Raw genomic sequence first — 23,758 nt, forward strand, 5'->3', positions numbered from 1 at the left:
CTTAACTGACAGCGCTCCTGAGATTAGCCTTGACTGCTCGCGCCACGCAACCTAAAGGGTGAGCAGGGGTTATTCTTAAGGGGTAATTCCCTTGCCCTGACTTAGAGGAGAGGGTCCCTGCTTGTCACAAGTACATACCTGTGCCAACCAGAGACCCCCAATCCTAACACATTCTGAGAATTGAAAGGCTAATGTCGAGGAATGTTGGACATATGTATTTTGTCTCTTTAAGAACACATGATGTAGGTCAAAATCTAAATTAAGAAGGCAGATTCTATTAACTCTTTCAGGAATACTGCTGAACAGGGTAAACGCTTCAACTCACCACAAAATTGCTAAGGTTTTTCATCCTCTCCACAATGCTCTTCATCGTCTTCAGCACAGGTAAATAAATGCTAACCTAAAATGAAACATTGAAAATCATTGATTTACATACATAATTTCCTGCGGACCAACTACCGGTCAGTTTCAAACCTTCAATACCCTGCAAAATCATGGAAAAAAAAAAGAACAAGACACTTGCAAGAATATATGACACAGTCCAACATCCAAACAGCCTGATTTGCTGCCCATGCAAGGGACTGAAACGGAGACCATCAAGCTGCTTTGAGACTACTCAAGTAGTGAGTGCTTAACACACTACAGACGAAAAGGCTAAAGGAATGGAGGAAGTGTCCAGAATTGCCTTAAATTGGATCCACTCATATCTCATCCACATCCTCTAACAAATTTGATCTCGGGCACTTAAATAAATCTGATCCAGTCAAAACTAAGTGCTTGTCTTGACAAATCTTCGGAGATCGATCTAACTTATTAGCGTTGTTGCTTACTTGTCTGTTAAAGCCTGCATCTTTGTGTCAATCTTGGTAACGTTTAACATTTTCTTTGTTGTTCAGTGACTTTCTGTTCACAGATGTTTTGCTATATTTTTATTAATCAGTTTTCTTAGTCTATTCTAAATGTTTGGTGTTATGTCAGCACTGAAAATCTACTCTGAGGACCTCGGATGAGAAAAGTCTCTGGGTAGTATAATAATTCATCACCAGCAGCCTATCTTCCTAAATTTTTCTCTTAGGTCTGATAGAGGGATCCTAGCAATATTGCATCTCCTGATCCTTCTCCAGTGAATCAGGGTCGACATCCCCGATGGAATGGATATACAATTCGGATGACGCAATATTTATTAGGCAAAACCAAAGGGGATGATGGACGGAGTGTTGAACATTGCAAGCACTCACCCCCAGTCAACTGGTCTGGGTTTAATCCATCATCATTCTTTAGCTCACTCCGCCACCCCAGTTCAGACATGGCCATATGCAAATCAGTCTGACCCTGCGCCTCATGGGAACATGGCTTGGCGAACTGCCAAGTTGTAGTGTAGTTCCTATAGTCCCAATAGGCTCTGCGCATTGGAATAATATATTCAGTAGTGTAGACGTAGGACTGAGGTTATCTAGGTCTTTATTGACTATATTAGACTTAAGTTTTTTGCCAGCTAGCTCAGAGTTCACTAGAAACTTTCTTGAATAAGTGAGGAGGAGTTTAACCTCCCTGGATAGACAAGAAGGGATTTAGTTTCTGACAAGCATAAAACATGACAACTTTGCTCTCCCTGAATAAGAGTATATCTCTAGAGTCGTGTGAAAACAAAAGACAGCTATTTCACTCAGTCAATTAGTGCGTACTTAGTTTCACCAGTTTGCAGAGAAAAAGAGAGACGGGCGTTTTCAATAAAAGGTGTTATTTATTGAGCAGTCTCTTTCCTCATACAAGAGAAATGAATTGCTACAATTGCAATACTTATAGTTAAGTAAAGTGCATACAGTAAAAGCAGGATTATAAAATAATACTGTAAAAGCATGGATATGGTTTCTTAGCCATATGATACTTTAAAATGGATAAAATAGATACATACATATATACATTGACTAATCGTACTCAACTGGTGCTTCTAACTACGCCTACCCCGGTGTACCTGACCTAAGCCTAATACATGGGAGGGAGTAAGTAAGTAGCAGTTTAAGTTAAGTTTGGTTTGTCAAGAATCTGACTCAAGAATTCTCTGTAAGGGTTTAGTCAGTTCAGTACCTGGGTATTAGAAGGCAGGAGGGCTGGTATCTCTCTCTCAGGACTCGGTATCCCAGTCACCCGCAAGGGTAGGCTGGAAACGCCCACTCCACGAATTCATGTCCATAATTACTAAACTAAGCAATAGTAAACATATCTAACGGTGCATTTGTATATCGATCCACCCCAAAATACATTATTTTGCATCTGAAATGGCATATGCGAAATACACGAAAAATGAGTATAGGTACTGTATGCTTTCAAGCAGTGTAATCATTCAAAAAAGGATGCACATATATATCAGCATGAATGATTTGCGAAAATTACACATAAAATGGCTCTTAATACAGAAAAGAAAAGTGTGAGACCATTCCATCACATATATATACAGTTTTTTGTAAATATGCTAGAGGCAATATATTGTCTCTAGAGTTCCTAAAAATAGAAGCTCTGTTCTCTAAGAATAGTTCTACTTTAAGCAGAGGATGAGTGCCAAAAAAAAAGGCAAATATTTTGGAATCGGGGGAAAAAAAATAGTTTCGTTTTCAAGGGAAGAAGTCAAAACAGTTCCAAATATTTTCAGAAGCTTTTGTTTTTCAAAGCTGAAGGCCAAATTCAGAGTTCAGGGAACGCTGAGTGCTCGTTTGCTTAAAAGTTTATTCTTTCTGTTCGGGGGAGAACATCATTTCAGACAGATTTTCAAAAAAGCAGTTTACCGCTTCAGGTGAAAGTTCGACCAAGTTGGAAAATGCCGCAACTGTGCAATCGTGAGCATGATTGCTATCATCGATGACAGGATCAGCAGGGCTCACAGAGGGTCGTACCTGGTTGATGCTGCTCTCATCTTGCACTTCACTACCCTTCAATCGCAGTGGTGAAGTCTCAACGAATGCCGTCATCAGGATTGGTAACCGCTGGGGACAACACGATGCATGAGCCTTTACTGGGTTCAGCAAAGTATCTGTATCCAATGGTACTTCTGATTGTAGTGTAAGACAGACGTCTAACACGCATTCTTCTCCGCACAGCATACATCTTAACACAGGTAAGATACAGTTTTTCCAGATGGGTCTGAATGAAAGAAACAAGGTCATATTCAGATCTCTTAGCCGGGCTAATCCAAGGACTTTAGTAATGCGGTCCCGATAGCATATTGCTAGGATCGTTTCTTCCATTGTTGCTGGAGTCTTGTCTGTGACATGGCTTGCCATAACGAAGCAGGAGAGTCAAAAATAAAATGCCTGCTACGAGTCCCAACAGGAGTGGAAGGCCGCCAAAGACTGAATGGACAAAATTAGGAAAAATGCCCAGGACTGCTTTGAAAGGTGTCAACAGTCCCGAAAAAATTGTCTTAAATACACTCGCGATACCATTCGTATCAGAAATGTTTAAGATTTCATTTAGCATTTCTGCGAAGTGTAGGGGGCAATTTGTTGATAAAAGGTTATGAATCTCTGCCGTTGTCCTTGCAACTTGGAGATCATACGTTTCTTTTGATGACGTCAAGTGCACTGGCGTCTGTAGAAGAACAGTATCAATTCGAATAGAAGAGATTTTCAGACTGGGCCAAATTTGTGTCGTTGGGATACAATACTTGCTCACAGCAAGTGACCCTGTACGTTACACTTACGAGATAAGCTTTTCCTGGCACCAGGCCACAACATCTGTGGTCCACAATTAGAATATAGCTCCCGTTAGAAAGCCGTCTAAAGAATGGCTCTATTCGAGTTGCAGGTGTGCCAAGCTGGTGACATGAAAGGTTATTTGAAGTCCCCTCACAGGCCCCATGCAAATTTATGCCCTGACACAGAAGTATACCACTTAGTGATTTTTCACAATTATCACCACTAAGAAATACATTCTGTCCTTTTTCACTATAACATGTGTGTGTGTAAGGTAATTTCCATGATGACTTGATGTATGCTTTACCCAACCTTTCATACTGGCCTGCCTGTATATACTGTTGGCAGTATCAAAATTGGAAAGTTGTTATCGGAATAGTTATTATCCTGTGCAGGGATGTGGAATTCCTATAGCCCGACTCCCAGGACATATTGTTTGGGGTCAAGGGCAACAAGTTTTCAAGTGCATTTTGTCCTTGGGACAAGTAGGTCCAACCCCCTAACAGCACAAACCCTTTGGCTGCCAGTTTACAGTATCACTTTATGGATCAGGAAAGGGCAATGTCTGCAGTTAAGGTAATATTTGTGTCCATGTGTTAAATGCTGTTCAAGCTTGTATTTATAGTTCATTAATGCAAAGCCTTTATTATTAGGGGGAGCACTAAAAGTAAACGCTGTAAGCTCGGCCTGCACTACGGACGGTGGTTTAAGTATAAATGTGTATACACGTTTTCAAAGTTTAGTAATATGAGGCTATGTATAATGCTCCCAGAATGCTCTCTGATTATATGCAAATATTTGCAAAAGCTTCAAAGCAAGAGTGATGATTCTTTGCTTTCAAAATAAAATGTTTTAAAAAAAAAAAATGCAAGTAGGAAAAAAAACATTTTGCTACTGTAAGATTTTAGGTACCATATCTTTGCAGCATCATTTAGCAACATGTTGATGTATGCTTGTATTTCCCCAAAAATATTCATAATGGAAAATCAGTGTAACCAGTTTAAATACGATTACCTGAAACAAAAAACAAACAAGCATTGGCAAAGCCAGTAGGTCTGAAATTGGTGGTCAGCCTTTTGGTTTTGTCAATGCGTGACTTGTTCAGGCATGATTTTTGTAAAACCGTATCCGTGTGGGAGCTGCTGCGCCCTCACCATTCTAACAAGCCTTGGCAAAAGCAAAAAACAAAAAATTTGTCTAAAAAAGCACACATTGCCACAGCAGTTCCGGGCACTGAACAAAACTACTTTGTGTGCCAATATGCTCCTTGTCAAAGAGCAGAATACTGTCACTGACAGTGAATCCATCTGATAGACGGAGAGAAAAAGAGAGCAAGATACAGACAGAATTGTATTAAACACAATAGGTAATGGTTAACGCCAGGCCTAATTAGAAGCCCAATTATTAACGAAAGCTCAAAAGTTCATCCATGGTATATATCCTTGCATTAAGTGCATATATACAGTTACCATGAATTCACAAGAATTTACAGAAGTAGGCCAAGAAATAGTACTCCTAGAAATTATTTGTGAACTGCATTTTAGCATGAGCACATGTGCATGTGTAGATTGGCTCAGTGAAAATCTTAATGTTTCAAGTTCACTTTTCCTCTAACCACTTTTTTCTCCAACCCTGGAAGAAGTTTTACGTCTGCGACTGTCAGGAGTACATTTCCAACCTTTTTCAGTACGGGAAAAGATTAGAAAAGAGTTGGTGCAAACCCAACACGCACGTTAGTAGGTTTGCACAGACTCAAAAGGGCATTCCAACCATTGAACTATTTCTTACCAATACCTTCAGCCCAGTATGTAGACCTGCAGAAACATGGCAGCATAAGGGAATTGCTAGTATGCAACCCTACTATGGTACGAGCCCTGGCATAATTAGAGAGGTCATATCAGAACTCTTACATAATGAGATTGCTGCCATAATTTGTAACCGCATTACATGGCACAAAAGGGACAAGTGGATTTTGTTACAGGGCAAGTAGATTTATGAAGCAACCTGCCCCATGGACAAGTAGATATTTTATTAAATTCCACACCCCTGCCTGTGTATTATCCATTCAATGACAGGTCGATCTGACATTGTCAATGGTAATCTCTCAAGTTTTTCAATGCTCAGAATTGTATATTCTGCTCCCTTTTGTGCCAAGCTGATTTGTATATCAGTAAGGTTAAAGTTAGAGAATAATGACGTTGTGTTGATTAAACGCCAAGGCACGTAGCCTGAACGCAGATTTTGTAACGTCCAGCCAAGCTGTACAATAGAGCGCAATTGGGACTGACCATGTTGTAACATTAGCATGTCCTGTTCTATTATATCGATTACAGATGATACAATACTGTCCAGTGAATATATTCTGGAAGACAGAGTCATTAACCCATTGTCCACAACAGAAAGGGATTTTTCCAAATTAATACGGTCAATTTCCCGTATTTTCTCTGCTGTTTTAATTTGAGTTACTTTCCAAGCTTCGTTATAAGCTGCATATATAGAGGCCGCTATGAAACGTTTTTGACGCTGTTTGCGTGGTCCCATAATGAAATCACGGAAGTCAGCACCTTCTTTAAGTAAAGTTAAGTGTTGCTTAATTTCTGCCAGTGTGGATGTTTGTAGCCATTCAAGGCATAGTTTACCCACACTGTATGTTGTTACAATCCCTGGATGTTGTCGCGGGAAGTATCTAGGGTCTGGCCTGGTCAATTTGAACCCCTGTATTTTGTTCAGGAATCTATCTTGACAGTTATTTGTGTCTGTAGGCCAGATCAACCATTTCTTCCAAACCAGATGTGTTCTGTTTTGGTTAAAAATATGGGCTACGTCTATCTCAACCTCTGTAGTGCTATTACTGTCAGGTGTTGGCTTTGGAATAGACGGTTTGTTTAAGTCTTTAATTTTGGCTAGGCCAAGACAAGTTGTTTGTTGAATTGTGTCATTCAAAAATATAATTTGTTCTGGGATCATGCAGGCTCTGAATAATGATTCTATACCTTGGACTTGCCAGTCTTTAGTACCCCAGATTGTTTTCGTTTCAATGTTATTTTTCCAAAAATCAAAACCAAATGTATTCATTTTTTCATAAAATGATTCTGAATAGATTAATTTTGTATTTGTTAGCATGGTTTTCATTCCTGTCTTATTTAACAGTTTGAAATAAAAATGTTTCTGCGTCACTTGTGTTAAACCCTGAGAAGTATGGAAATTTCTCATAGAATGTTTTTGAGCTACCTTTTGGTGGAGTTGCACAATGTTCCCATTGATTATAATTTAAAACATTTCTAGGCTGAGCAGATTTATGCAAATAATGGTTACCATAGTGGTTGTAGCAGTACATCTGATCATAATTCGATGAACCCTGTAAATAATCATGTTCTGTACATTTTGCTGACATAACTAAGTCTGACATCATATCATTAATACTTTCAAAGTCCCAATCCTCAGAGAATGTGCTCGGTTTTACAAAGTCACTTAATGAAACCTTGAATTGATGTGGATACTTCAAGAGTTCGACCGGGCCATATATATCATACTCTGTTTTGTCCCATGCTACCCCACCGGGTAATGGATTGGCTGTGAAGTTTACTGAGGAAAGTTCTATTTTCTCGATGTGTGAAGACTTGTGTGGCTTTAGGACCAGGTTGATGTTCTGGCTTGCTGTGTCCTTTGTAACATATTTTCCCTCAATGAGGTGTCCCAAGCATAGCACGATGATGAGCCAAAGCAGGAGGAAAAGTACACCTAGCACCACCCAAAATTCAATCCATGGGGAAATCAGATAGGTCTCCTTTAGTTGATGAAAGAGTTTTTTAGCCTTGTCTTTAAAAGTTGTTGTTGATGTTGGCTGTTCCTCAGGTTCGCTCGGATCCTCAGAAAAGTCATCGAAGTTGATGAAGTAGCCTGACGCAGTTCTGTCAATTATTGGAATTACTTCTGGGTTTTTCCTTGTTTTATTAGTATATTCTGTGGCTACATCGTTGTAGACAGGTGTTTCTTGACGAATTGTTGTAATTTGGGTTTCAAGAGGCTTAAGTTCCATGGCTTTGTTGCATAGTCCTTGTTGATTCACTGTAGGTTTATCAAATGTGATTAGTCTCTCAGTTTGAACCTCTTGATTTGTAGCAAACTTTGGTGTTCTGCTACTTCTTGGGAGTCCACTTGGCCTACTACTTATTATTGGCCACATGATTGTGGTTTAACCAGGTCGATGGATACAACTCGGTTCTCCTTTTTACCAGCAAGGGGCGGTAGTACAACTGATCTTGTTCCGTTGACAGCTAAGAAAGGTACTGCTTTTCTGTAAGAAGGCCCAAATTCCTTCTTCACCGCGATTTTCTCTCTGACCAGATCCCCAATCTTTGGAATCCAGACAGGCCTTGCTGGGACAGGTGGTTTCTCTTCAGTGGCTGGTGGCTGTTGTTTCAATTTTATGTTGCTCAGGTCTTTTCTTGTTTCATTTAAGTCCTGTATAATAGCCAAACGATCTTTGATATCAAAGCATTTTCTTTCTACCACTGAAGTTTGACTATCGAGGTCCTGGATATGCATTCTAGTCCCGAACAATAGTTCGTACGGACTGAAACCTTTTAGAGAATTCCTTGGCAGATTATTAAGACTACGTTGGACACTTATTAAATGTTTGACCCACCCAACACCCGAACCTAATACCTTTGCCGTTATAGATTGCTTTATGTCTCTGTTTTTTCTTTCCACAAGCCCGTTTCCCTCAGGATGGAAGGGACAAGAATACCGCAATGCAATGCCCATGCTGGTCATGGCCTCCTTATAAGCTCGAGAGCTAAAAGCAGGACCCTGATCAGAGGGTAGCATGCCAATTGCGTATGTGCCGATAAAGACTCGCAAATCTTTTATAACCGTTCTGGTGTCAGCCGAGCGCTGGGGCCACATCCAAATGAATCTCGTGCAGGAGTCCACTGCGACAATGATGTATTTATAGTTGCCATCCCTTTGTAAGGGACCACAGTGGTCCAGGTAAACACAAGCTAATGGTTTATCTGAGATCCGGAGGGGCGTCTGTGCTGGTCTTTTTACCGTTGAAACTTTCATTTTTTGCCATATTTCACAATCTAGGACATAGTTCCTAGTTTGTCTTCTCATTTGTGGCCACCAGTATCTCTGTTTTAATAATGATACTGTGGCCGAGACACCAGCGTTTGCAGAGGCGAGCCCTTCGTGTGCCGCTATAATTAGTCCTAACCTATGTTCCATTTTTGGAATTGCCCTATCCCCCACTCCAGGGATTCGAGCAAATGGAACGTTATTCCTATCAGTTATGTATGAGTACTTTACTGGAAAGCCTTTCGGGAGTGTTTTTATCGCATTATTTACTGTAGTACTGACAGCTTGTAATATGTCGCGGTCTATTTTTGTTTTTGACCAGCTCGCTGAGCTGTACATTCTCCTAGAGATTGTGTTTTAGTGACCAGTGGTCTAAATTTCCCTTCGTGCCAACGACCTTTAACAATCGCGCACGCAGCACTGTAAGCTTGTTTACCCCCAACTGCGGGCTGTGCTGATCCGTCTGTATATATTATACAGCCGTAGTGTTCAAGGGGCAGGATTTCGGTCGGCAGAGGACATTCAAATTCATATTGGAGAAATTCTTGTGTTTTCAAATTAGGATCAAATTCGTAGACCACGTCTGTTGCAGCAAGAGAATTAACCCATTGGATCCATCTAGGATGTAGCGCTTTAGCATTTGGAATGCTTGCCTTTGTTACCGCTTCTAGGGCTGGTACTGGTGTAACGATGATTATTCGTTTACCTTGTGCTAGGGCTCTTTCTTTTGCTACCGCAGTTAAAAAAAATTCAGTTGAGCTAAATTTCATTTCAGCTTTTGTGTATAAATGTGATTTGTATGCTATTGGTACCGTTTCTCCCTCATTTGAGGTTAGGTATATGAATCCGCATTTTCCTGGGATGCCTCGAATCACAAGGTTGCGTGTGTTATCGCGTGTTTGCAATTTTGTTTTAGCTAACATGTCTGTTTGCAATGATCTCAAAATTTCTGTGTGTTTTTGAGTCCAATTGATTGTTTTAAAATCTGGTTTTATTAGTTCATAGAGAGGTTTTACCCTCTCTGCATAATTTAGAATGTAAGTTCTTCCGAAATTCAGGAAACCTAGAATTGATTGTAAGTTTTTCAGCGTTCTTGGTGCTTGGATTATAGCACATTTCTCTAAGAAATTGTCTGCCAGGCTTTTGCCTTCACTTGATAATTCATATCCTAAAAACAAGACTGTTAGATGGGCAATTCGTGACTTTTTAAAGTTGAATTTGTAACCCTCTGCTGCGAACCCAAGTATTATGGTGTTCACTCTTTTCAAGTGAGTATCCAAGTCATCATCTGTTAGATAGATGTCATCGACATAAGATAATGCCTCATCATCATACATTTGTAGTAACTCTGTTACTCTTGCTGAGAATAATCCTGGGCTGTTCTTGAACCCCTGTGGGAGTCGACAGAATTTTTCTGCGAGGCCATTATTGAGAAAGCGGTCAAATACCTGCTTTCAGGTGCTATATTTTGACAAAAGAATCCATTAGAGATGTCTAATGTTGTTTTGTATTTTTTGCGCACGATGTTATTCATTAGTGCTGCACTATGTGAGTTTTGTACTGCAAAAGTTTTGCAACATGAGTTAAGGTGTCTGTAGTCCAAAACTAGACGATATGAATCGTCTGGCTTGGAGACAGGAAACAAAGGGTTATTCATTTGTGAGGTGCATGTTTCAATCACCCCCTGGTATTCAGGTTGATCTAAGATCTCCCTGACCTGTTTTTTAACTTCTTGCTTAATTGGGTACTGCCTCTGTGCAGTTGGTTGATTTTTTAACTGGATTTTGTGAGGAGGAGAGTCCTCATCCCATCCAACATGGTTTTTATATAATGCACGAGCTTGGGCTACTGCCCACTTTCTTGCAAGTGTATATTTTTTATGAATTGGAATGTGATTTGAGAAGGCAGGCATAATCATTTCTTCGCCATGAGGGCACTCCCTGACAAACTCCGGTGGCCAGTCTTTTTCAGCTAAAAGGATGTCATAGCCTTTGGAGAGGTTATCCCAAAATAGACCCCTTATTTTCCTAGTCTTATCTCCCTCTATACGTAATGTTATTTCGTATATTTTATGAGGTTTGCTAACTCTTGTGTCTGCAGTTTCCACCTGAATGTATTCATTTGTGTCCACTGTCTCCAGATGATTCATCAGGATCTTGCGAGCTATGCTCACTTCTGCTGCGCTGTCTAGCATTGTCTGAGCCCACTCTCCGTTTTTCAGCTGTGTCCTCAGGATCCTCGGCATGTTTGACTATTTTAATGCTGGGTACCTTCTTTTTTGGAAATTGTAGTTTTTTACTTTGATGAGCAGGTTCTTTGTCTTTGGACTTGACGTGCTCTTCCCTGTGTTCTGACCGTCCTCTTCTTTCCGATTTCTGCGAGGAAGTCTGAAAAGATCGAGGGACGTGTATCAATATCTTGATATCTATCAGGTTTCTTCAAATTATCCCTATTTCTAAGGTTGTATATTTTCTCAGAGGGCTCCCTCTGGTGACACTTGTGTCCTTGGTCCGGAGATCTTTCTCTCCGCCGAGGAGACTTTCCTCTGGACTGGAATCTTTTTTCTTTGGGAGTGGATTGTTTATTTCCATCCCAGCTCTTTTTTGGAGTGTTTAAATTATTTTTAATAAATATTTTTTCAGGATTTTCAGTTAGTTGGGGTTTTACTGGTTTCCCACCCAAACTATCTCTTCCTAATTCTTCATAGGATTTTTCTATGATTCTGGCAAGTTCAAATGGCTGTTCTGCTATATCTGTTTCTTTCAATTTCTGGCGGATCGCCACAGATGCTGATTCTCCCTTTATGTTAGATAATAATAAAGCTGAGACCTGCTTGAAGTCTTTCAGTAATTTCATACCCAGAGTTAAAGCAGGTTCTGGACCGTATTCGTTTTGAATTTGTCTTAGCACATCTGGTATTACCGCCATGGACGGAACACCATGTGTTTTTGTGTAAATGGAAGCAAAGACTGTGCCCCAAGTGTCACAGTCCTCCACATGTGGTGCGATCCCCATTGGAAGACAGATAGTCAGAATTCTGTGTTTCTCAGTAGGGGTAGTATCCGGAAATACTGCCTCTATTTGAGTGATATTTTGTGCTAACCAGAATGGAATTTGTTCCCGTTTTGCGGGTACTTTACCCAGACATGACTGTATGTTCTGTGGTGTTATTTTATTTGTATTCCCCTGATGAGGGGTCAGCTGTGGAATGTTAATAGCTGGTTGGACTGTTGAAGTCCGCATTACATATTGGACTAATTGTCTATGTATTTTAATCAGTTGTTTTAACTGTACCAAAAGTTCTGGTATTGACATTTTTTCAATGTCGGGATGTGGTGTGTAGCTGACTAGAACCGGCCACGTTGCTCCTGGTCTTCCTAGTGGACCGAGCCTGGTGATGTGATTATTATGTTTTAGGGCGCCTTTAAACCAGAGCAGGTGCTCTTGGTATTTTAATGGGATTTCCACCTCCTCGAAAGGAGTGTACTCATCCGGTGGTTCCTCTATTTTGTAATAGTGGAACTCCTGTGTGACAGCGTTTGCTGCTGGAAAGTTTATCTATGAATAGAATACCTCTGTCTGCCGATATTAATGTGCCTCAATTACGAATATGACTGTACCACCTCTCGATGTTAGTCCATTTTCTATTAGTTTAATAGTTATAGTTTTTCTTATGCTGACCGGGATGAGTATTGCATCCGGGTCTTGCTGTAGGAGACTTGTGTCTTCCGCTAGGAGTTGAGCTGCTATTCTAGCTGTCTCCCTATCTCCTTCACCATCTGACATTTTACTGACAGGAAGGTTTTTTTTGTTTGCAGATCAAGTTTTCAAGGAAACAAAGATTAGATGCACAATATTTTGGAACACTGTAACCTTCAACGTTGAATAAACCAAAAACTATACATAGAAATCTCTTTCTACTAAGTTCCGGCGGGTTTTAACCTTTGACCCACTCCAGACGTCTTTGGAGTATTTACGGGAGAAAGGGTCTGTGTGAAAAAGCACGACTGAGTTACTCTAACGTCTTGCGTTAGATTTATCGCCTTACCAAACGTTGGGCGCCATGTAGTGTAGTTCCTATAGTCCCAATAGGCTCTGCGCATTGGAATAATATATTCTGTAGTGTAGACGTAGGACTGAGGTTATCTAGGTCTTTACTGACTATATTAGACTTAAGTTTTTTGCCAGCTAGCTCAGAGTTCACTAGAAACTTTCTCGAATAAGCGAGGAGGAGTTTAACCTCCCTGGATAGACAAGAAGGGATTTAGTTTCTGACAAGCATAAAACATCACAACTTTGCTCTCCCTGAATAAGAGTATATCTCTAGAGTTGTGTGAAAACAAAAGACAGCTATTTCACTCAGTCAATTAGTGCGTACTTAGTTTCACCAGTTTGCAGAGAAAAAGAGAGACGGGTGTTTTCAATAAAAGGTGTTATTTATTGAGCAGTCTCTTTCCTCATACAAGAGAAATGAATTGCTACAATTGCAATACTTATAGTTAAGTAAAGTGCATACAGTAAAAGCAGGATTATAAAATAATACTGTAAAAGCATGGATATGGTTTCTTAGCCATATGATACTTTAAAATGGATAAAATAGATACATACATATATACATTGACTAATCGTACTCAACTGGTGCTTCTAACTACGCCTACCCCGGTGTACCTGACCTAAGCCTAATACATGGGAGAGAGTAAGTAAGTAGCAGTTTAAGTTAAGTTTGGTTTGCCAAGAATCTGACTCAAGAATTCTCTGTAAGGGTTTAGTCAGTTCAGTACCTGGGTATTAGAAGGCAGGAGGGCTGGTATCTCTCTCTCAGGACTCGGTATCCCAGTCACCCGCAAGGGTAGGCTGGAAACGCCGGAGGCTGGATTTCTCGGCAAGAGAAAAGACAGCGTCTTTCTCAGCGCGTCAAAAGGGAGAGGCAGCGTCCGTGGGCTCTCGCATCAGCTGGGCTCTCGGGCAAGTAGTCGCTGCTCCAGATTCACCACCACCGTTTGTTTGCTTAAGGCAGCGTTGGTATATTTATACCTGAAAGGTGCCGGGTTTGACGTAAGGATGGACATAAGACGTCAATAAAGATGTCACTAAGGACTGGTCGTTCTTACAGTGCTTTACAGGAGTTCTCGGACGAAATCAAAACAATAGCAGCGGGGATTTCCCAGGTTGCTGGAGGCTTGGATTTGTTTAAGAACTCGGTGTGCTTTCTAGGGGGCTGGAGGAATAGGCTTTCTTAATGTGACAGCATGCGCTATGACCAAATTATGAAAAGGGTTTCTGTGCCGTTGCAGGGATATTATTGATTTATAACCGGACAAGGGCAAAGAATAGGATATTGATTCAGGTACCTAGATAAAACACACTACAAAGTCATGTCTTCTCTGGACCGGAAACAAACAACCTGGGACCGGTTTCTGGCTAATCAGCCATCAACAGCCAGGCTAGCTTGAATCCAGTGGCAAAGTGAGCAAGGGACCCACGTCTGGGCATACCCTGCCAACTTAGGGCGATTAACCAGAAACCGGTCCCAGGATGCTTGTTTCCGACTAAAGAATGATGATGGATTAAACCCAGATCAGTTGACTGGGGGCGAGTGCTTGCAATGTTCAACACTTGTCCTTCATCCCCTTTGGTTTAGTAATATTTATTAGAACATTAATTATTGCAAAAAGCTGGCGCCCATAAAAATGTTGCTGACAGGTAGCAAAGATTACAGCATTATATGTCCAGAACGTTCCTAAATCTAGAACAGCATGATCAGGTAAGACCAGTGCCTGAAGGCAAGACAAAGACTTCTGTCCGAGTTAAAGATCAAATTAAAAACAAGCATTTACAATGCAATAGGTCTCGCATTATTAAAGTTTGAGCTATTAGCATTGTAAATGACAATGCCTTTTATTCATTTGTTTTTTAAAACCTGCAATCGGTGCATAAACACGCACTTCGAGCGTATAGTCCTTGCATACGATGAACAAGGCTGGCAGTAAAAGAGACTGCCAGCCTTGCTTCTCATAAGCATGGACTATAAGTACAAAATGCTTGTTTATGCACTGAGGCAATGAATAAAAGGCATTGTCATTTACAATGCCAATAACTCAAACTTTAAACAATGCGAGACCTATTTCATTGCAAATGCTTGTTTTTATTGGAGGGGGGAGGGGGATGTTGAACGACATCTATATTTGATAAACGCACACTTTTACTAATCCCCGACTGAAAGTGCAGCCTTAAACTGTAACAGATCCAATTGTAAACAAGGGCAGTAATGTTAAGGCAGTTTTTTGTCTTTTTTAAATAAAAACATTACAATGAAGAAGAAGGGGATTTCCCGAGATCTGAACCATGACATAACTGTTTTGCTGTACTCGCTATGAAGTGTCATTCAAAATGTCACATGTAATATATTGAAATGTCACACAATCATCCTGAAAACATTAAAATGTCACACATAGGCAAACTGAGATCTTGGTGATGTGAGGCACGGCCACACGAGCCATGCGTTATCCAGGCTCGTCGCAAGTGAAGCCATGCAAGTAGCAGTGCCACCGTGGTACAACACGGGGCATTGTTTAGGCCGGAATACCCTCGCCACAGCCGTTCAGTGTTTTTTAACTGCCCACATCATGGCACAAACCAAGATCCGCGTCCGATACTTGAAATTAAACTTGTCTTTAGCCAAGCTTCAGCAGAATCCTTCTCGGAAATGCACACAACGAGCCCCCCCCAGGGAATGCAAGTGTAGCTCGCCACTATGAGACATTTATACAATGTTGATAGGAAGTGGGGTGAGGGACGACGGGAGAGAGGGGGGAGCTGTCACTCCTCTAGAAAGCACCATGTTCCACTCTGCTTGTAACTTAGCAACTGAGCACCTCTCTGCAGAAAAACTGGAGTGCTGCTGGACCTTCCTGAGTGCAGGAGAGACCGAGGAGGAAGTTGGAGGCACACAGGTGTCGGCCCGAGCCCCGCACGGAGCGGACACCTTCCAACAGCTGCCCCCCTCGCTGTCTTCTTGACAGACGCGGGCCGCATGGGGTGACTGCTGCCACACTACCTGACTGGCTGCTTGGATGAAGCCTGGTGACTCCGTTGCCTCCCTGGCACTGCAAGGGTTAAGCAGGATTGAAAGGACGTAGAGAGGCCGTATGCGTGTCCACAACTGTTCGATTTGAAATAGATTTTAGTGACTGCGCATCTATTACCACATAATTGCACTTTCAAGGCACTAAGAAAACAAGCAAGGGGCGTGTCCGGTTTCCATAAGCTCCAGTCACAGTACACATAGTCCCTTTCATTTTTTGAGGGGAACACGGGTACGGGGAAATAAATGATTTGCCCAGAATCACAGGATGTTAAGATGCAGCTGAGACTCAGACCTTGTTGATGTATGACCACAGTGCACTAAGTGTCGGAGGGGCTGGGGCGGAAAGCACTGGGCAGGACAGGTCTCCCTGCCCTTCTATCGCAGTGCCTGGTGTCAGGGCAGAATGGGGGGCGCACACGTGCACAATGGTGCAAACATGCCGCAGTAAACTCCGTCTTACCTGGGAGGTGCATGGCAGCCTCGGGGACAGAGCGGGTTTGTCCGTGGCTGCCCATGATGGAAGAAGAGCCCCTTCGCCTGCGACGGACCCGGCACAGCCTCTATCCTGCCTCCACTAACGGGAACTACTGGTTCCCATTCACAGAAGGAAGCGGGCCTCGTGCGACTGTCACGTGACTTGGGAGCGCACCCGCGGGGGGGAGACAGCAGCCGGAGAAGGGCTGCGCGCGAGCCGGGGGATAGGGTGATTGGGGTCTGCACGAGGCAGGGCTCCTGTGAGCAAGGCGGAGCCCCGCTTGTTGCTGCCGCGAACGGCTGAAGACGGACACCAGCCGAGGAGCAGCGCAAAGTGCCGGTAGAGTGGGGTGAAGCATGCTGAACATGGAAAGCGTGCCACGCTTGGAGCTCGCGTGCGCATAAAAAAATAATTATATTGCATGTGGCTTGCTGTACATTAAAGCGCGCCAGGTTTGGAGCTCTACAAAACAAAGCTGAGTCTGCAGCTTCTACCAGCTGCTGCTGGGGCGATGGAAATCGAGTTGGAAATATTTTCCTGAAAATTGCTTTTCATTCACTTCGGTGCGCATTGAGTCGACGGCGGAGAGGGGAGGGAAAGGGAAAGCAACTGCCTGAGGCTTGCAAGGGAGACAGGAGATGAACAGCGCGTGACTGTAAGTCACGTGGTGAACGCGCGCGTCCCGATCCGGCCTGCAGCCTGCGCGTGCCCATCTCCTGTCTCCCTTGCAAGCCCTTGAAAGCATAGTCGACGCCATCGCTCTCCCCAAAGGATAGTACTCCCAAGTCTGACATATTATTTCTCAAACCTACCCGTAGCCCTATCCCGAGCTTTTTGCAGAGGCCTGGCCACACAGCTAGGAAAACTCATCTGGTAAAAAGGTAGGAAGAGGGTGACCCTCGCCAATCTCTGGATCCCAACTTTGTAGTGTAGTTCCTATTATCCCAATAGGCTCTGCGCATTGGAATAATATCTTCAATAGTATAGACGTAGGACTGTGGTTAACTAGGTCTTCTACTGACGATATTAGACTTAAAGTTATGTGTGCCAGCTAGCTCAGAGTTCACTAGAAACTTTCTCGAATAGGCAAGGAGGAGTTTAACCTCCCTGGATAGACAAGAAGGGATTTAGTTTCTGACAACCATAGAACATGACAACTTTGCTCCCCCCTAATCAAGAGTATATCTCTAGAGTCGTGTGAAAACAAAAGACAATCATTTTACTCAGTCAGTACGTGCATACTTAGTTCCACCAGTTTGTAGAGATAGAAGAGATGGGCGTGTTCAATAAAAGGTGTTATTTATTGATCAGTCTCTTTTTCTCAAATGAATCGCTACAGTAGCAATACTTAAGGTTAAGTAAAGTGCATACAGTAAAAGCAGGATTATAAAATAATACTGTAAAAGCATTGATATGGTTTCGTAGCCATATGATACTTTAAAATGGATAAAAGATATACATACATATATACATTGACTAATCGTACTCAACTGGTGCTTCTAACTACGCCTACCCCGGTGTACCTGACCTAAGCCTAATACGTGGGAGGGAGTAAGTAAGTAGCAGTTTAAGTTAAGTTTGTTTTGCCAAGAATCTGACTCAAGAATTCTCTGTAAGGGGTTAGTCAGTTCAGTACCTGGGATTTAGAAGGCTGGAGGGTTGGTATCTCTGTCTCAGGACTCAATATCCCAGTTACCCGCGAGGGCGGCTGGAAACGCCGGAGGCTGGATTTCTCGGCAGGAGAAAAGGCAGCGTCTCTCTCAGCGCGTCAAAAGGGAGGGGCAGCGTCCGTGGGCTTTTCTGCATCAGCTGGGCTCTCCGGCAAGTAGCGCTGCTCCAAGCTCGTCACCACCGTGTCTTTGCTTAGGGCAGCGTTGGTATATTTATACCCGAAAGGTGCAGAGTTTGACATAAGGATGGACATAAGACATCAGTAAGCATGTCATAAGGACTGGTCGTTCTTACATTCTTTTCAGGAGTTCTCGAGCGAAATCAAAACAATAGCTGCGGGGGATTTCCCAGGTCTGCTGGAGGTTTGATTTGTTTTGAGAACTCGGTGTGCTTTCTAGGGGGCTGGAGGGATAGTGCTTGCTTAATGTGACAGCATGCGCTATGACCTAATCTGAAAACGGGTTTCTGTGCCGTTGTATGGACATTAGTGAATTAATAACCGGACAAGGGTCAGAAATAGGAGTATCAATATAGGTGAAAAACAACAAGTTGGGAAGGGTCAAGGGGATTAATATTTATAGACCCTCCAAATTCAAACACCCCTACTAAGACTATGAAATAACACGAAAAAATTGGAGGGTCTACGAGACCAGAGGCTGAGTCTGTAAGATCCTTACTGAAATGCCACACTTGTTGGATTGCACAAGATCAGTCCAAGTGGTCACATGACACTAGCTGTGTAGTCGATATCCTATCCGACCACCCACTTGGCGGAGCCTCGTCATATAGGACAACTGGAACCAGGGTAGTGCGTCAAGGCCCAGATGAATTGGCCATAGAACCCACACTTCTGGTCCGAACGGTGAAAGTGTCCATGCCACTACATGGTACTGGTCGTGTGCAGTGCAAACAAAAAAGTGAGTAAGTGATGTTAAAATGGCGTTCCAGGCAAAAAAAAAATTTATTAGTATTCACCAGGACGTCAGGTTAAAAACAGGTGTAGAACAGTGTGAAAAAATCACTGTTGCTTAGCTATGTTGTAAAGGCGGCCAACATGTTTCTGCCAACTGGTGTGACTACACCGGCATTCTTCAGGGCCATATAGATAAGCTGTTGCTACTGCATGAAAACACGCTAATGTTTTCTTATAAAGTGGAGAAGACAGACCTAGAATCCTCAAAAGACTGTCAAACTACTCGTGTGGTCAAATTGACCATCCTACCGTATCCCCTTGTGTGAATATCTCGAAGGAGGATACACTCCTGTAAAAGAAACAGAAAAGACAAAACTATTTTGTGTTCATTAAACTATGTAAACTAAAAATGTCATAAGGACCAAAAAGAGACTCAGCAAGGCTAGTCCCTATTAGAACAGCCAATGAATATTATTTAGGTTGCAAGAAAAGTAAACCATAGACACTGCTACATGTAATTCAACAAAAAGTGAAGTAAACACGACTTACCCATCAGTATGTGGGAGTCAAACCTCACCTCACCCGGCAACGGCTCGGAGAATGAGGCCCCGCTCTAAGCACAAAGAACATATATAAACATGTAAGCCTGAATGACTCAGAGGGCTTAAATAGTGTCCTGAGTCAAAACTATGTTTTAAAGGGTTTGTGCATATATAAAACTGGTTGTTAGATTGCCCACCAAGATCTGGAGTCCCATGGAGAGTAAAGGAAGGCTGGTTGATTGAGACTAATATAACAAAACTAAACTGACTGAAAAGATCCTATGTGAAAACATATTCTTCACTAGTGACAATTGTCATATGGAAATGTACCGTGGTATATCTAATTCACAATACAATTTAAGGTTTTTAAGCTGTAAGAAACAACCATAGCCAATGTCTGCAACTAAGGCTTGATTGCAATATTTAGGCACATTACAAGTCCTTACTCATTTGTAAATTCTAGTTCTTACAAAAGCAAGTCGAACTCTTCATAGCTAAGTCGCTAAACAAGGCTCCTACACCAATTTTGGCACAGCGCGACGCTCCTGCTTACCTCTCCGTCGGTACCTCTCGGCTGAATGCGAAGCCGAAGGGGAGGCGACGACGAGAGGCGAGGCGCGTGGTTAAATACCTGCTCTGATTGGAGCAATTTTCGTAATATCCGACAGCTGCTCTTCAATTGGCAATGATTATCCGAGCGTCTGATACAGCGCGCATGCGCACCACGATGCGTGCAGTCCCTGGGGCATGCGCAGAGGCATGCCACGGTTTTGTAAACAAGCACCGCTCGGTCGCGCATGCGCGGCTGGCTTTTCACAGTTTCTAACAGGAGAAGTGGCTCACAAATAGAGCGTGGTCGCTCGTCATGCTGGACATTATTCTAAAACCACCCGCAAAGCATACCGTGGAGGCAAGGGAACACTCTAGATGTAATAATGTCATCTCCATAGTCTGGAGACTTAATGGAGGCACTGTGTGAGTACAACAGGACAAAGAGAATAACATCGCCTCATGTTTATGGCAATTATTAAAAAAGTCTCTTGTCTAAAGGACGTTATAAAGTCTGTAACACGCCCAGGTTAGATGAATTGTCTGGAAACAACACAGGGCTAATTGCAAAGTATGGAGACCGTGTAGTGGTGAAAGGTGTGAACTACCCTAACACTGAGGCAAGGGAACGCTCTAGATGTAATAATGCCATGTCCATAGTCTGGAGACTTAATGGAGGCACTGTGTGAGTACAACAGGACAAAGAGAATCACTTCGCCTCATGTTTATGGCAATTATTAAAACAGTCTCTTGTATAAAGGACGTAATAAAGTTTGTAACCCGCCCAGGTTAAATGAATTGTTTGAAAATAACACAGGGCTAATTGCAAAGTATAGAGACCGTGTAGGGGTAAAAGGTGAGAACTACCCTAACACTGATGTTGGTCATGTGGCCAAGTATGAGCCACTGGGGATACAATCTGACCACTATAGACCATGAGTTTAGCTCCTTGATAAACAGGGCGAACACTTCATGGGTGGCTACAAGAGTAGAGCACCCGCGATGTACATACTAACCCCCAGACTGATACCAATGGGATCAAGATCATATATTCCTAATGTCTGTGGAATAAGGTTTTGGTCAATGGAGGGGATGGTGAACAAACTGTTTTATTTTGGTTAAAGATGTATAGAAATGACAACTCCTAAGGGCTTTCATGGAAAGTCAAGGATGGTCATATGGAGACCCAAGGGATGTTGTCATTCAACCCTGATATATCAGTCTTCATTTTGAAAATCCAGCGTTGTTCCTTCAAAAATAGAAATCGTGAGACATCAGTTATGTGCGCTGGGATGAAGGGTTGTTCTAATACCACCCACCTCAGATCATCTGCTTTGTGCTTTTTGGTTAAAAAGTGGTTCGTCAGGCAGGTGGACTGTTTGTTGCACCTTATCGTGCTCTTGTGCTCGCCGATACGTAGCTTAACTCTTCTAGTGGTATGTCCGATGTAAGCCAGACCACACGGGCATGTGATCATATAGATCAATCGCTCAGAGTTGCAGTTCGTGTGGTTAATCAATTTCCATGGCCTCGATGTACCAATGTCTATGGAAAGGGTCTTCCGGGTCTGTGGGCAAGCCGTACAGCTACCGCATGGGTAGTGCCCCTGTACCGGAGTAGTATTCCAGATGGTGTCCAGAGTGGTAGTAGTCTCTCTCCTCCGTGCCCTTGGTCTCGTGTGAACCAGACTGTCTCTGATACTGGGTCCACGTTTAAAGGCAAACAAAGGCCTGGATATTGCACCAGAAGCAGTGTTGAGCATTTTCCAGTGCTTCAGTACTATTTTCTTCACTGTGTTCGATCGAGTACTGAAGGTGTGTACCATTGTAATCCTATCAGTTGGTGTTCTTTTTTGCTGATGTTCAATTAATGCCTCTCGGTTATTATTGAAGGCTCTTTTGTGCGCCTTACGTATCAGATGATTAGGATAATGCCGTTCCTTCAGGTTCCTTGATAACTCTTTGGCGTGTTGTTCGTACAGGCGATTGGAGGAACAGTTTCGCCGAATCCTCAAAAATTGACCCACCGGCAGGTTGTCACGTAATGATTGTGGATGGAAACTCCGGTATGACAGTAAGGAGTTTCGAGCCATGGGTTTCTTATATAATCGACTCTGCAGGCCGTTCTCTTCCGGAAAAATGAGAAGATCTAAAAATGGAAGTTGCTCCTTGCTGTACTCAACTGTAAATCGGAGATATTGGTTTCTTGAATTCAACCACGTATGGAAGTCATTAACCTCTGAAACAGTGCCTCTCCATATGACAATGATGTCGTCTATATATCTGCGCCACAGCAACACCTGATGAAAATAAGGGTTGCTGTGGTTAAGGATATGTTGTTGCTCGAATTGATGCATATATAGATTTGCCAGACTAGGGGCAAAGACACTCCCCATTGAGGTCCCGGAGACTTGGAGATAGAGGTCATCTTGATATTGGAAATAATTCTCCATCATAGCCAGTCTGGCGCACTCCATGATGAAAGGTATTGGAGTAATAGTATCCGGAGGGTTAGATTCAAGTAATTGCCTGATGCAGTCCAGAGTTTCTTGCTGAGGGATACACGTATAGAGGGATTCCACGTCGAAACTCACCAGTAGGTCGGTCTCAACGTTGAACTCGGTCTCTGCGAGTAATCGTAGTACGTCACCAGTGTCCTGCAGGTACGTGGGTGTCTCTCTCACTAGTGGTTTAAGAAAAACATCCACGAAAGTGGATAGTGGCTCAAGTAGAGACCCGATCCCCGATATGATTGGACGGCCCGGAGGGGGTCTCTTCTCCTTATGTATTTTCGGGAGGCAGTAAAAGTAAGGGACCACCGGATGTGTCGTGGTCAGATACCTTTTACCCCTACACGGTCTCTATACTTTGCAATTAGCCCTGTGTTATTTTCAAACAATTCATTTAACCTGGGCGGGTTACAAACTTTATTACGTCCTTTATACAAGAGACTGTTTTAATAATTGCCATAAACATGAGGCGAAGTGATTCTCTTTGTCCTGTTGTACTCACACAGTGCCTCCATTAAGTCTCCAGACTATGGACATGGCATTATTACATCTAGAGCGTTCCCTTGCCTCAGTGTTAGGGTAGTTCACACCTTTCACCACTACACGGTCTCCATACTTTGCAATTAGCCCTGTGTTGTTTCCAGACAATTCATCTAACCTGGGCGTGTTACAGACTTTATAACGTCCTTTAGACAAGAGACTTTTTTAATAATTGCCATAAACATGAGGCGATGTTATTCTCTTTGTCCTGTTGTACTCACACAGTGCCTCCATTAAGTCTCCAGACTATGGAGATGACATTATTACATCTAGAGTGTTCCCTTGCCTCCACGGTATGCTTTGCGGGTGGTTTTAGAATAATGTCCAGCATGACGAGCGACCACGCTCTATTTGTGAGCCACTTCTCCTGTTAGAAACTGTGAAAAGCCAGCCGCGCATGCGCGACCGAGCGGTGCTTGTTTACAAAACCGTGGCATGCCTCTGCGCATGCCCCAGGGACTGCACGCATCGTGGTGCACATGCGCGCTGTATCAGACGCTCGGATAATCATTGCCAATTGAAGAGCAGCTGTCGGATATTACGAAAATTGCTCCAATCAGAGCAGGTATTTAACCACGCGCCTCGCCTCTCGTCGTCGCCTCCCCTTCGGCTTCGCATTCAGCCGAGAGGTACCGACGGAGAGGTAAGCAGGAGCGTCGCGCTGTGCCAAAATTGGTGTAGGAGCCTTGTTTAGCGACTTAGCT

At 42.8% G+C, this 23,758-nt stretch overlaps 1 protein-coding gene across 2 annotated transcripts in view; it reads right to left on the minus strand.

Moving 5' to 3' along the window:
• HUS1 (HUS1 checkpoint clamp component) overlaps positions 1-23,758 on the minus strand; it is a 355,983-nt gene that overhangs the window by 163,378 nt on the left and 168,847 nt on the right. Inside the window, exon 5 of one of the 2 annotated variants that reach the window (XM_078685850.1) lies at positions 326-400. The exons of the other annotated variant lie outside the window; for it this stretch is intronic. Coding sequence (XP_078541976.1) covers positions 326-400 — 75 coding nt within the window. The remainder of the gene's footprint in view (positions 1-325; positions 401-23,758) is intronic. 2 annotated transcript variants of the gene reach the window in all.

Source organism: Lissotriton helveticus, chromosome 4_1 (genome assembly GCF_964261635.1).
Source record: "Lissotriton helveticus chromosome 4_1, aLisHel1.1, whole genome shotgun sequence".
In the NCBI taxonomy this organism is placed as follows: Eukaryota; Metazoa; Chordata; class Amphibia; order Caudata; family Salamandridae; genus Lissotriton; species Lissotriton helveticus.